Source organism: Leucoraja erinacea, unplaced genomic scaffold (assembly GCF_028641065.1).
Source record: "Leucoraja erinacea ecotype New England unplaced genomic scaffold, Leri_hhj_1 Leri_1308S, whole genome shotgun sequence".
In the NCBI taxonomy this organism is placed as follows: domain Eukaryota; kingdom Metazoa; phylum Chordata; class Chondrichthyes; order Rajiformes; family Rajidae; genus Leucoraja; species Leucoraja erinaceus.
Genome location: NW_026575570.1, coordinates 10001 through 24026, shown reverse-complemented (window position 1 = coordinate 24026; position 14026 = coordinate 10001). Strand labels below are relative to the sequence as shown.

The following is a 14026-nucleotide window of genomic DNA, read 5'->3' as shown; positions in this document are numbered from 1 at the left end:
AGGAAAAGGAGGTGGGATAGCGTTGCTGGTTAGAGAGCAGATTAACGCAATAGAAAGGAAGGACATTAGCTTGGAGGATGTGGAATCGATATGGGTAGAGCTGCGAAGCACTAAGGGGCAGAAAACGCTAGTGGGAGTTGTAGTGGAGTTGGGGATAGTAGTAGTGGAGTTGGGGATGGCATCAAACAGGAAATTAGAAATGCGTGCAACAAAGGTAAAACGGTTATAATGGGTGACTTCAATCTACATATAGATTGGGTGAATCAAATTGGCACGAGTGCTGAGGAAGAGGATTTCTTGGAATGTATGCGGGATAGTTTTCTAAACCAACATGTCGAGGAACCAACAAGAGAGCAGGCTATTCTAGACTGGGTATTGAGTACTGAGGAAGGGTTAGTTAGTAGTCTTGTTGTGCGTGGCCCCTTGGGCAATAGTGACCATAATATGGTTGAGTTCTTCATTAGGATGGAGAGTGACATTGTCAATTCAGAAACAAGGGTCCTGAACAAAGAAAGGTAACTTTGAGGGTATGAGGCATGAATTGGCCAAGATAGACTGGCAATTGATTCTTAATGGGTTGACGGTGGATATGCAATGGAAGGCATTTAAAGACTGCATGGATGAACTACAACAATTGTTCATCCCAGATAGGTAAAACAATAAATCAGGGAAGGTAGTGCATCCATGGATAACAAGGGAAATCAGGGATAGTATCAAAACAAAAGATGAAGCATACAAATTAGGGGAAAAAAGCAGCATACCAGAGGACTGGGAGAAATTCGGAGTCCAGCCGAGGAGGACAAAGGGCTTAATTAGGAAAGGGAAAATAGATTATGAAAGAAAACTGGCAGGGAACATAAAAACTGACTGCAAATGTTTTTATAGATATGTGAAGAGAAAAAGATTAGTTAAAACAAATGTAGGTCCCTTGCAGTCAGAAACAAGTGAATTGATCATGGGGAACAAGGACATGGCAGACCAAATGAATAACTACTTTGGTTCTGTCTTCACTAAGGAAGACATAAATAATCTGCCGGTAATAGCAGGGGACCAGTGGTCAAAAGAGATGGAGGAACTGAGTGAAATCCAGGTTAGCCGGGAAGTGGTGTTCAGTAAATTGAATGGATTAAAGGCCGGAAAATCCCCAGGGCCAGATAGGCTGTATCCCAGAGTACTTAAGGAAGTAGTCCCAGAAATAGTGGATGCAGTAGTGACAATTTTTCAAAACTCTTTAGATTCTGGAGTAGTTCCTGAGGATTGGAGGGTAGCTAATGTAACCCCACTTTTTAAAAAGGGAGGGAGAAAGAAAACGGAGAATTACAGAGCAGTTAGTCTAATGGCGGTAGTGGGGAAACTGCTAGAATCAGTTATTAAGGATGGGATAGCAGCACATTTGGAAAGTGGTGAAATCATTGGACAAAGTCAGCATGGATTTATGAAAGGTAAATCATGTCTGACAAATCTTATACAATTTTTCGAGGATGTAATTAGTAGAGTGGATAAGGGATAACCAGTGGATGTGTTATATCTGTACTTTCAGAAGGCTTTCGACAAGGTCCCACATAAGAGATTAGTGTACAAATGCCTATCTCACCAGGGACTAACTCTACTGAACGTTTTTCCTTCCATTATTTACTATGTGAAAGAATATGTGTGTTATGATTGTGTTTTTAGTTTGTTTGGTTGTTTGGTTGTTTGTCTTTTGCACAAAAGTCCGCGAGCATTGCCACTTTCATTTCACTGCACATCTCGTATGTGTATGTGACAAATAAACTTGACTTGACTTGACTTGAAACTTAAAGCACACGGTAATGTGGGTTCAGTATTGATGTGAATAGAGAACTGGCTGGCAGACAGGAAGCAAGGAGTAGGAGTAAACGGGTCCTTTTCACAATGGCAGGCAGTGACTAGTGGGGTACCGCAAGGCTCAGTGTTGGTACCCCAGCAATTTACGATATATATTAATGATTTGGATGAGGGAATTGAATGCAACATCTCCAAGTTTGCGGATGACACGAAGCTGGGGGGCAGTATTAGCTGTGAGGAGGATGCTAGGAGGCTGCAAGGTGACTTGGATAGGCTGGGTGAGTGGGCAAATGCATGGCAGATGCAGTATAATGTAAATAAATGTGAGGTTATCCACTTTGGTGGCAAAAACAGGAAAGTAGATTATTATCTGAATGGTGGCCGATTAGTAAAAGAGGAGATGCAACGAGACCTGGGTGTCATGGTACACCAGTCATTAAAGGTAGGCATGCAAGTGCAGCAGGCAGTGAAGAAAGCAAATGGTATGTTAGCATTCATAGCAAAAGGATTTGAGTATAGGAGCAGGGATGTTCTACAGTTGTACATGGTCTTGGTGAGACCACACCTGGAGTATTGCGTACAGTTTTGGTCTCCAAATCTGAGGAAAGACATTCTTGCCATAGAGGGAGTACAGAGAAGGTTCACCAGACTGATTCCTGGGATGTCAGGACTTTCATATGAAGAAAGACTGGATAGGCTCGGTTTGTACTCGCTAGAATTTAGAAGATTGAGGTGGGATCTTATAGAAACTTACAACATTCTTAAGGGGTTGGACAGGCTAGATGCAGGAAGATTGTTCCCGATGTTGGGGAAGTCCAGAACAAGGGGTCACAGTTTAAGGATAAGGGGGACATCTTTTAGGACCGAGATGAGGAAAACATTTTTCACACAGAGAGTTGAGAATCTCTGGAATTCTCTGCCCCGGAAGGTAGTTGAGGCGAGTTCATTGGCTATATTTAAGAGGGTGTTGGATGTGGCCCTTGTGGCTAAAGGGGTCAGGGGGTATGGAGAGAAGGCAGGGTACAGGATACTGAGTTGAATGATCAGCCATTAACATATTAAATGGCGGTGCAGGCTGGAAGGGCCGAATGGCCTACTCTGCACCTATTTTCTATGTATAATCTTGTATTGAAAATAATTTATATTTAAAAAAGTTGTTTGTCAGTGGGGCCCGTTCTCAGGTCACAGGCCATTTGCTCTTTCTCGATATCACATTCTTGTGAAGTGTTGTAATGACATGGCTCAGGATTTATGACTGTTTATACGCCCAAGACAACAGGGCTGGAATAATAATGGATTCTGTTTTAAGTTTGCTACGTTTAATTATACTCATGTTGAGACAAGAGATAAGACAAATGTGAAGTGAAAGGTGTTCGGGTGAGGGTTATGTGACCTTTATATGTTGGATTTATTATGTTTATAAAAACGGAGGTGGCTATACTCTGAGATAGTGATAATGGTGTCTGCAGCTGTAACATTTCATTTGATCTGTAATGCTGTTGGTGAGGAGTCATAATGAGTTTGGAATTCCATCCCCTGGAGATAACAAGAGAGGGGGAGGGTGTGTGAGCTAGCCAAGAAGCAATTATCATTTATCAAGTGTGCCATTTATACGACCCCTGTGTGATTGGAGATAGGAGGTGTGTGATTGGAATCAGCTTAAAAATCTTTGTAGATTTTGCAAAAATAAAACAAATTCATACTTTTCAGGTTTATAATGCATAGTTAATTGTATTCTAACTATGTGATGTGTAATACAACCATCTGTGCTCTGGGGGTGAGGTATGTTGTGTTTGAAAGGATTATAACCATTAGGACCCTGGATTTAGGTTTATCGGTTAAGAGATAACATTCTTCCCTGACGTACAGAGTTTAATGGGTGCAATGGGTCATCGTATATAAAATGAGTGACCACTGTATCTCTTATATTTTGAGGTGGGTTCTGGGAATTGAGTCCACTTTTCTTTGATTTTACTTTGTTAAAATGAGACGACTGAACAAAGAAGTCACGAGCACATGGCTGACAGAGGCCATAACAAGAGAGTCATGTGTCTATAAATATTGTAAGCATGGAAAAATACTGTGAAGGAGGAGATAAGTGGGAGCAAGTGACTGGCTGATGATGAGGGAATGTTGGCAAATGATTGGATATGGAAATGTAACAGGGGTGGGGCATGCAGAGTTGGACATGGTATAAAAAGAGATGATCCTTTGTTTATGGCTCAGAGAGCTGCACGTGGACGGATGACCTGGGGGATCCAACTCTTGTTTGCAAATACAAGTTTAAACTTCTTATGAAGAATTCTTCGCATTGCCTGAGTTAATTTTGAGTATTGTAAACCATGACACCTCCCATCCTTAACTCCACCACGCTGGCTACCTCCTATTCCCCTTACTCCCACAAGCTGGCTATCTCCCATCCCTTACTCCCCCAAACTGGCTCCCGCCGCACTGTCACGGGCTGTGGGATGGCAGCGTACTCACACATGGGGCCGGATAGAGCGGGGCCAGTGGACACACGCGGCCATAACCCTGACACGCAGGCCGGGGTAATTCACCCCCCCCCCCGCCGCTGCGTTTCAGCCGCTACACACCAAACGATATTGGCAAGTGCAGGAACTATCTTTGAAGTAGTGGGGAGGTGTCCGACTGCCCTACGGCTACAGATATGCATAGAGGCGAGAATAATTTCTTATCATTTCTGGAGATGGTTGGCATTTTCTTTCATTATTGATAGCACAACCTGAATTCTGAAGAATTCCAAAGAGCACAGTTGTCAAAGTTCGTCTCTTAAAGAAAGCAGACAGCAACAAAATTGTTAAAAGTAAACCAAAGCAAACTTTTAATCAATTTGCCAGCCGGGAGTGGCGAGATCTACAAAGAGCACACACGTTACTCAGTGCTTCTCGGGCTCCACTCAAAGAACAAAGGAAAGTTAGTGTAATTATATATTTTCTTATCAATAAAACACACCTTTTAAATATGTGAAACATCCATTATCTCAGGGAAACAAGGGAGGCTGGACTCATATATTTGCAATGTCAGCCTTATTCTCAAATCTTGGCACAGCTTCAGTACAGCTGCCCATTCCGGAAGGGCAACTCCATTTTGTTTTCAAATTACTTCCATCTTGGTTCCAGAATGGGCATCCATCTGTGAACTAAAACAAGCTTGTAAGACTTGGATGAAAGCCATTACCTTGTCCTTAGATGGGACAGGCAGTTCAGACAGATATCTCATATGGTGCTGTGCCCAGACAATACATCTCTATGTTAATATACATTGTTTCAATGATTAGTATAAACCAAGCTTCCATGATTTTCCCAGACTTTATTCTGCTGGGAAAATTCTCTTTTAAATTTGACTGCTTTCTGTTTTTCAGCAAATCTCCATTTTTAATTTACGAACCAAACCTGACCAAATTAAACTCTTTCACAGTGAGGTCAGAATAAACTTGCTTTATTTGTTACGTAATGCGTCAAAACGGTATTTAAAAATACACTTTAAAATGCCGAAGAAAGAACAGCAGATGCTGGAAAATCGAAGGTAGACAAAAATACTGGATGTCAGCGGGTGAGGCAGTATCTATGGAGCGAAGGAAATAGGCAACCTTTCGGGTCGAAACCCTTCTTCAGACTGATTTGAGGGTGAGGCGGTAAGAAGAAAGGAAGAGGTGGAGCCAGTGGGCTGAATGTGAGCTGAGAAGGGGAGGAGAAAGTAGGGACTACCTGACATTAGAGAAGTCAATGTTCATACCGCTGGGGTACGAACGAACTGCCCAAGCGAAACATGAGGTACTGCGCCTCCAATTTACAGTGGTCCTCACTCTGGCCATGGAGGAGGCCCAGGACAGAAAGGTCGGATTCGGAATGGGAGGGGGAGTTGAAGTGCTGAGCCACTGGGAGATCAGGTTGGTTATTGCGCACCGAGCGGAGATGTTCGGCGTGTGTGCGTGAGAGTGAGAGTGTGTGTGTGGGAGAGAGCGTGAGAGAGGGACTGTGAGAGAGAGAGGGGGGAGTGTTGTGTGTGTGAGAGAGGGAGTGTGTGAGAGAGAGCAAGAGAGAGGGTGCGCATGAGAGCAAGGGAGAGGTTGTGTGAGAGAGAGGGAGTGTGTGAGAGAGAGCAAGAGAGAGAGGGTGTGCGCACGAGAGCAAGGGAGAGGTTGTGTGAGAGACAGCAAGAGAGCGGTGCTTGTGTGAGAGGAAGTGTGTGTGAGAGAAAGAGGGTGTGTTTGTGTGAGGGAAAGAGGGTGTGTGTGTGAGAGAGAGGGACAGAGAGAAGGTGTGTGTGGATAACATAGAAACATAGAAAATAGGTGCAGGAGGAAGGCATTTGGCCCTTTGAGCCAGCATCGCCGTTCATTGTGATCATGGCTGATCGTCTCCAATCTATATACTGTGCCTGCCTTCTCCCCATATCCCTTGATTCCACTAGCCCCTAGAGCTCTATCTAACTCTTAAACCCATCCAGTGATTTGGTCTCCACTGCCCTCTGTGGCAGAGAACTCCACAAATTCACAACACTCTGGGTGAAAAAGTTTTTTTCTCACCTCAGTCTTAAATGGCCTCCCCTTTATTCTAAGACTGTGGCCCCTGGTTCTGGACTCGCCCAACATTGGGAACATTTTTCCTGCATCTAGCTTGTCCAGTCCTTTTATGTTATATGTTTCTACACCAGTGAATACGCCTAATCGTTTCAATCTTTCCTCATATGACAGTCCCGCCATCCCAGGGATTAATCTCGTGAACCTACGCTGCACTGCCTCAATCACAAGCATGTTCTTCCTCAAATTAGACCAAAACTGTAATTCACAATACTCCAGATGTGGTCTTACCAGAGCCCTATACATCTGCAGAAGAACCTCTTTACTCCTATACTGAAATCCTGTTGTTGTGAAGGCCAACATTACATTAGCCTTCTTCACTGCCTGCTGTACCTGAACACCAACTTTCAGTGACTGGTGTACAAGGACGCCCAGGTCTCGCTGTACCTCCCCCTTACCTAACCTAACCCCATTGAGATAATAATCTGCCCCCTTGTTTTTGCCACCAAAGTGGATTACCTCAGTTATCTGTGTGAGGGAGAACAAGACAGAGAGGGAGTGTGTGTGTGAGAGAGAGGGGGACAGAGAGAGGGTGTGTGAGAGACAGGGAGCAACACAGGGAGTGTGTGAGAGAGACGGGGAGTGAGAGAGGGAGTGTGTGAGAGAGAGGAGGGGGGCACAAGAGGGAGGGAGTGGAGAGAATGTGTGTACAAGGAGTGGGTGGAGAGAGTGGAGGGAGAGGGGAGAGAGGAATGTATATGTGCAGCTTTAAGGGACATTGGTCAGATAGCATTTGGAGTATTGCATACAGTTCTGGTCACTCCATTACAGGACTGATGTGGAGGCTTTGGGGAAGCCGCAGAGATGGTTAACCAGAATGGTTTAAAAGCAAACAACTGCAGATGCTGGCTTACAAAAAGGACACAATGTGCTGGAGTAACTCTGCGGGACAGGCAGCATCTCTGGAGAGATCGAATGGGTGACTGAAGAAACGACCAGAAACGTTACCCATTCCTTCCACCATTTTGTGTTTACCTAAACAGCGCCTATCCATCCACGTGGCGGTGTGCCAGCAGGCTGGAGGAGCGGGCAAAGGCCTTGCCACAGAGCGGGCAGGTGAAGGGGCACTGGCCGGTGTGGACTCGCCAGTGCTCCAGCAGGTGGTCAAGGCGGGTGAAGCCCTTACCACAGGACGGGCAGGCGAAGGGACGCTCACCGCTGTGGGTACGCCGGTGCTGCCACAGGCTGGACATGCGGGTGAAACCCTTGAACACTCAGCGCACACAAAGGGTCTCTCTCCGGTGTGTATCCGCTGGTGCTCCCGCAGCCCCCGTGCTCTCTTGTCACAGTGGGAGCAGCTGCTCGCCGGCGTGGGCCCGCCGGTGCTGCCGCAACCCCCGCGAGCTGTCAAACCCCTCACCGCAGTACGGGCAGTCGTAGGGCTGGCCACTGGTGTGCACGCGCTGGTGAGACAGGGTGTGGGAGGCCCTGGCAAAGCGCTCTGCACACACCGGGCTGGGGAAGGGACGGTCGCCGGCGTGCACCCGCTGGTGGGACAGCAGCTTGGAGGGGCGGGTGAAGCCCTTGCCGCACTGCGCGCAGGTGTAGGGGCGCTCGCTGGTGTGGTTGCGCTGGTGCTCCAGCAGTTGACTGGACCGGGTGAAGTCCTTGCCGCACTGGACGCAGGTGAAGGGGCGCTCGCCGGTGTGGGTGCGCTGGTGCTCCAGCAGGTTGCTGGACCGGGTGAAGCCCTTGCCGCACTGGGCGCAGGTGAAGGGGCGCTCGCCGGTGTGGGTGCGCTGGTGCTCCAGCAGGGTGACTGGACTGGGTGAAGCCCTTGCCGCACTGGGCGCAGGTGAAGGGGCGCTCGCCGGTGTGGGTGCGCTGGTGCACCAGCAGGCTGCTGGACTGGGTGAAGCCCTTGCCACAGTCCCTGCAGGTGTAGGGGCGCTCACCGGTGTGGGTGCGCTGGTGCCTCTGCAGGTTGCTGGAGCGGGTGAAGCTCTTGCCACACTGGGCACAGGTGAAGGGGCGCTCGCCGGTGTGGATGCGCTGGTGCACCAGCAGGGTGCTGGAGCGGGTGAAGCCCTTGCCGCACTGGGCGCAGGTGTAGGGACGCTCGCCGGTGTGGGTGCGCTGGTGCTTCAGCAGATGATTGCTGGGTTGTGAAGCCCTCTCCGCAGTCTCTGCAGGTGTAGGGGCGCTTGTCGCTGTTCAACACTGTGGGTATGCTGGTGCTTCAGCAGCTTGCTGGAGCGGGTGAAGCCCTTGCCGCAGTCGCTGCAGGTGTAGGGCCGCTCCCCGGTGTGCACGCGCCTGTGCCCCTTCAGGTCCGTGGAAGACTTGAAGCCTTTGCCGCAGACAGAGCAGGTGAAGGGCCGTTCACTGCTGTGCACCCGCCAGTGCTCCCGCAGCCCCGACATCCGGGCAAAGCTCTTGCCGCAGGTGAAGCAGCAATAGGGCTTCTCGCCCGTGTGCAGCCACCGGTGGGCCTTCAGGTCATTCGTCGTCTTGAAGCTCATGCCGCAGTCGGGGCAGGTGAAGGGCCTCTCGATGGTGTGCACGCGGTTGTGCTGCAGCAGGTTGTCGTAGCGGATGAAGCTCTTGCCGCACTCCGAGCAGTCGAAGGGGCGTTCTCCCGTGTGCACCCGCCGGTGGGTCTCCAGCCGGCTCGGCTTCTGGTAGACCTTGCCACACACGTCGCACTCATAACGCTTCTCCTTGTTGTGTCCCGTCATGTGGTCCTCCATCGATACTCAGCCCCTCGAAGCTCAACCCGCACACCGAGCAGATGGGGGGAGGGGCTCACCGGCACCCTGGCCGCCCTCAATAGCCGCTCACGTTCCCGTCTCTCCGTTCACAGCAACGGCTCCTAAACACTGCTGGAGGGGAACACAGAGGGTCAACAAGCTGGCAAACGGGACATTACTAGCACATATTAGGTGCATTTATGGCGGAGGAAATCGTTATCTATATTACTTAAACTCTGATCTTGACCGCTTTTGGCCACCTCACTAAGTGCCCCCCTCCGCGGAGGATTTTTCCCGTCAATGAAAAACGAGGGAGATATTAATGTTTTTACAGAATTCCCCATTCTGTTTGTTTCCCCTGCTGGCATCAGGAGGAGGGACTATAAAGCCCGGAAGTGTCGTGCCTCACTCAGTCTCTGCCAAACTCAGGAAACATAGAAACATAGAAACTAGGTGCAGTAGTAGGCCATTCGGCCCTTCGAGCCTGCACCGCCATTCAATATGATCATGGCTGATCATCCAACTCAGTATCCCGTACCTGCCTTCTCTCCATACCCCCTGATCCCCTTGGCCACAAGGGCCACATCTAACTCCCTCTTAAATATAGCCAATGAACTGGCCTCAACTACCCTCTGTGGCAGAGAGTTCCAGAGATTCACCACTCTCTGCGTGAAAAAAGTTCTTCTCATCTCGGTTTTAAAGGATTTCCCCTTTATCCTTAAGCTGTGACCCCTTGTCCTGGACTTCCCTAACATCGGGAACAATCTTCCTGCATCTAGCCTGTCCAACCCCTTAATAATTTTGTAAGTTTCTATAAGATCCCCTCTCAATCTTCTAAATTCTAGAGAGTATAAACCAAGTCTATCCAGTCTTTCTTCATAAGACAGTCCTGACATCCCAGGAATCAGTCTGGTGAACCGTCTCTGCACTCCCTCTATGGCAATAATGTCCTTCCTCAGATTTGGAGACCAAAATTGTACGCAATACTCCAGGTGTGGTCTCACCAAGACCCTGTACAACTACAGTAGAACCTCTCTGCTCCTATACTCAAATCCTTTTGCAATGAGAGCTAACATACCATTCGCTTTCTTTACTGCCTGCTGCACCTGCATGCCTACCTTCAATGACTGGTGTACCATGACACCCAGGTCTCGCTGCATCTCCCCCTTTCCCAATCGGCCACCATTTAGATAATAGTCTGCTTTCCTGTTTTTGCCACCAAAATGGATAACCTCACATTTATCCACATTATACTGCATCTGCCAAACATTTGCCCACTCACCCAGCCTATCCAAGTCACCCTGCAGTCTCCTAGCATCCTCCTCACAGCTAACACTGCCCCCCAGCTTAGTGTCATCCGCAAACCTGGAGATATTGCCTTCAATTCCCTCATCCAGATCATTAATATATATTGTAAATAGCTGGGGTCCCAGTACTGAGCCTTGGGGTACCCCACTAGTCACTGCCTGCCATTGTGAAAAGGACCCGTTTACTCCTACTCTTTGCTTCCTGTTTGCCAGCCAGTTCTCTATCAACATCAATACTGAACCCCCAATGCCTTGTGCTTTAAGTTTGTATACTAATCTCTTATGTGGGACCTTGTCGAAAGCCTTCTGGAAGTCCAGATACACCACATCCACTGGTTCTCCCCTATCCACGCTACTAGTTACATCCTCGAAAAATTCTATAAGATTCGTCAGACATGATTTACCTTTCGTAAATCCATGCTGACTTTGGCCAATGATTTCACCACTTTCCAAATGTGCTGCTATCCCATCTTTAATAACTGACTCTAGCAGTTTCCCCACTACCGATGTTAGACTAACTGGTCTGTAATTCCCCATTTTCTCTCTCCCTCCCTTCTTAAAAAGTGGGGTTACGTTTGCTACCCGCCAATCTTCAGGAACTACTCCAGAATCTAAAGAGTTTTGAAAGATTATTACTAATGCATCCACTATTTCTGGAGCTACTTCCTTAAGTACTCTGGGATGCAGCCTATCTGGCCCTGGGGATTTATTGGCCTTTAATCCATTCAATTTACCCAACACCACTTCCCGGCTAACCTGGATTTCACTCAATTCCTCCAACTCCTTTGACCCGCGGTCCCCTGCTATTTCCGGCAAATTATTTATGTCTTCCTTAGTGAAGACGGAACCAAAGTAGTTATTCAATTGGTCCGCCATATCCTTGTTCCCCATGATCAACTCACCTGTTTCTGACTGCAAGGGACCTACATTTGTTTTAACTAATCTCTTTCTTTTCACATATCTATAAAAACTTTTGCAGTCAGTTTTTATGTTCCCTGCCAGTTTTCTTTCATAATCTATTTTTCCTTTCCTAATTAAGCCCTTTGTCCTCCTCTGCTGGTCTTTGAATTTCTCCCAGTCCTCCGGTATGCTGCTTTTTCTGGCTAATTTGTACGCATCATCCTTCGCTTTGATACTATCCCTGATTTCCCTTGTTATCCATGGATGTACTACCTTCCCTGATTTATTCTTTTGCCAAACTGGGATGAACAATTTTTGTAGTTCATCCATGCAGTCTTTAAATGTCTTCCATTGCATATCCACCGTCAACCCTTTTAGAATTAATTGCCAGTCAATCTTGGCCAATTCACGTGCGAGGAAGCGAGAGGGTCACTGCTCTCTGAGCTGCGAATAACATTGAACGCACGTCTACTCCACGGTGAGTCCCCACGAAGCGGCTGTAAAGTGGCTGCTGCCCAATTATTTGCCTCGCCTTTTTTTTTTAAAGTTTGTGTTCACAAAATGAATTTTGGTAGTCAGGTGGCTGCTTGCTGCCCAATTGTTTGCCTTGGCTTGCTTTTAAAATCGTTGCAACCGTTGGCTGCCAGTCCAAGAATCCATTAGGCCCACAATGTCTATACTAGCTCTCTGGGAACCAGTACCTTCGGCCCGCAACAACAAACACTCCCCCCAATGGCGAGCAATATTGGAATTGGTGGAGAGGTGGAGTATTGCGTTGGTGACCTGCCTTCCCGTTTGATGCTGGGACTCAACGGGTCCCCCTTAGTCTAGTATAATTCTACGTGGCACAGTGGCGCAGCGGTATGGCTGCCAGAGACCCGGGCTCGATCCTGACTACGGGTGCTGTCTGTGTGGAGTTTGTACGTTCTCCCCTTGACCTGCGTGGGTTTTTACTCCGGGTGCTCCGGTTTCCTCCAACATTTCAAAGACGTTCAGGGTTGTAGATTAATCGGCCTCTGCAAAATTGTTAAATTGTCCCTAATGTGCGTAGGATAGTGCTAGTGTACGGGGTGATCGCTGGTCGGCGCGGACTCTGCGGGCCGAAAGACCTGTTTCCGCGCTGCATCTCTAAACTAAACTAAACCAAAGGGGTCTCGACCCAAAATGTCACCCATTCATTCTCTCCACAGATGCTGCCTGACCCGCTGAGTTACTCCAGCACTTTGTGTCTATCTTCTCCACAAATGCTGCACGTCCCACTGAGTTACTCCAACACACACTCTCTCTCTCTGTCTCTATCTCCCCCCCCCCTCTCTCTCTCTCTCTCTCTCTCTCTCTCTCTCTCTCTCTGTCTCTCACTCGTCTCTCTCCCAGTCTCTCTCTCTCTCTCTCTCTCTCTCTCTCTGTCTCTCTCTCTCTCTCCCCCCTCTCTCTCTCTATCTCTCTGTCTCTCTGTCTCTCTCTCTCTCTGTCTCTCTCTCTCTCTCTCTACTCTCTCTCTCTCACTATCTCTCTGTCTCTCTCTGCCTCTCATTCTGTCTCTCTCTCTGTCTCTCATCATCTGTCTCTCACTTTAGAAACATAGAAAATAGGTGCAGGAGGAGGCCATTCGGCCCTTCGAGCCAGCACCACTATTCATTGTGATCATGGTCAATTGTCCCCAATCAATAACCTGTGCCTGCCGTCTCCCCATATCCCTTGATTCCACTAGCCTCTAGAGGTCTATCTAACTCTCTCTTAAATCCATCCAGTGATTTGGCTTCCACTGCCCTCTGTGGCAGCAAATTCCACAAATTCACAACTCTCTGGGTGAAAAAGTTTTTTCTCACCTCAGTCTTAAATGACCTCCCCTTTATTAAAAGATTGTGGCCCCTGGTTCTGGGCTCGCCCAACATTGGGAAATGTTTTCCTGCATCTAGCTTGTCCAGTCCTATCAAACTTTTATATGTTTCTATAAGATTCCCTCTCATCCTTCTAAACTCCAGTGAATACAAGCCTAGTCTTTTCAATCTTTCCTCATATGACAGTCCCGCCATCCCAGGGATCAATCTTGTGAACCTACGCTGCACTGCCTCAATCACAAGGATGTCCTTCCTCAAATTAGGAGACCAAAACTGTACACAATACTACAGATGTGGTCTCACCAGAGCCCTATACAACTGCAGAAGAACCTCTTTACTCCTATACTGAAATCCTCTTGTTGTGAAGGCCAACATTCCATTAGCTTACTTCACTGTCTGCTGTACCTGCATGGCAACTTTCAGTGACCGGTGTACAAGGACAGCCAGGTGTCGCTGTACCTCCCCCTTACCTAACCTAACCCCATTGAGATAATAATCTACCCCCTTGTTTTTGCCACCAAAGTGGATAACCTCACATTTATCTATATTACTAGACTAAGTGGGACCCGTTGGGTCCCAGCATCACACGGGAGGGCTGTTCACCAACGCAATATTCCACCTCTCCACCAATTCCAATATTGCTCGCCAGTGGGGGGGGGGGGGCTTTCTGTTGCTCTAGTGTTAGTTATTGCGGGCCAAAGGTACTGGTTTCCAGAGAGCTAGTATAGACATTGGGAGCCTAATGGATTTTTGGACTGGCAGCCAACGGTTGCAACGATTTTAAAAGCCAAGCCAAGGCAAACAATTGGGCAGCAAGTAGCCACCTGACAACCAAAATTCATTTTGTGAACACAATCCTTTTTATAACAAACAAACCCT

General features: G+C 47.9%; 1 protein-coding gene across 1 annotated transcript in view; it reads right to left on the bottom strand.

Annotated features, from left to right (window-relative positions):
• Positions 1–8493: 8493 nt before the first annotated feature.
• Positions 8494–14026, bottom strand: part of LOC129715662 (gastrula zinc finger protein XlCGF7.1-like) — a 10628-nt gene continuing 5095 nt past the window's right edge. Inside the window, exon 3 of the mRNA XM_055665519.1 lies at positions 8494–9228. Coding sequence (XP_055521494.1) covers positions 8494–9099 — 606 coding nt within the window. The 5' untranslated portion in view covers positions 9100–9228. The remainder of the gene's footprint in view (positions 9229–14026) is intronic.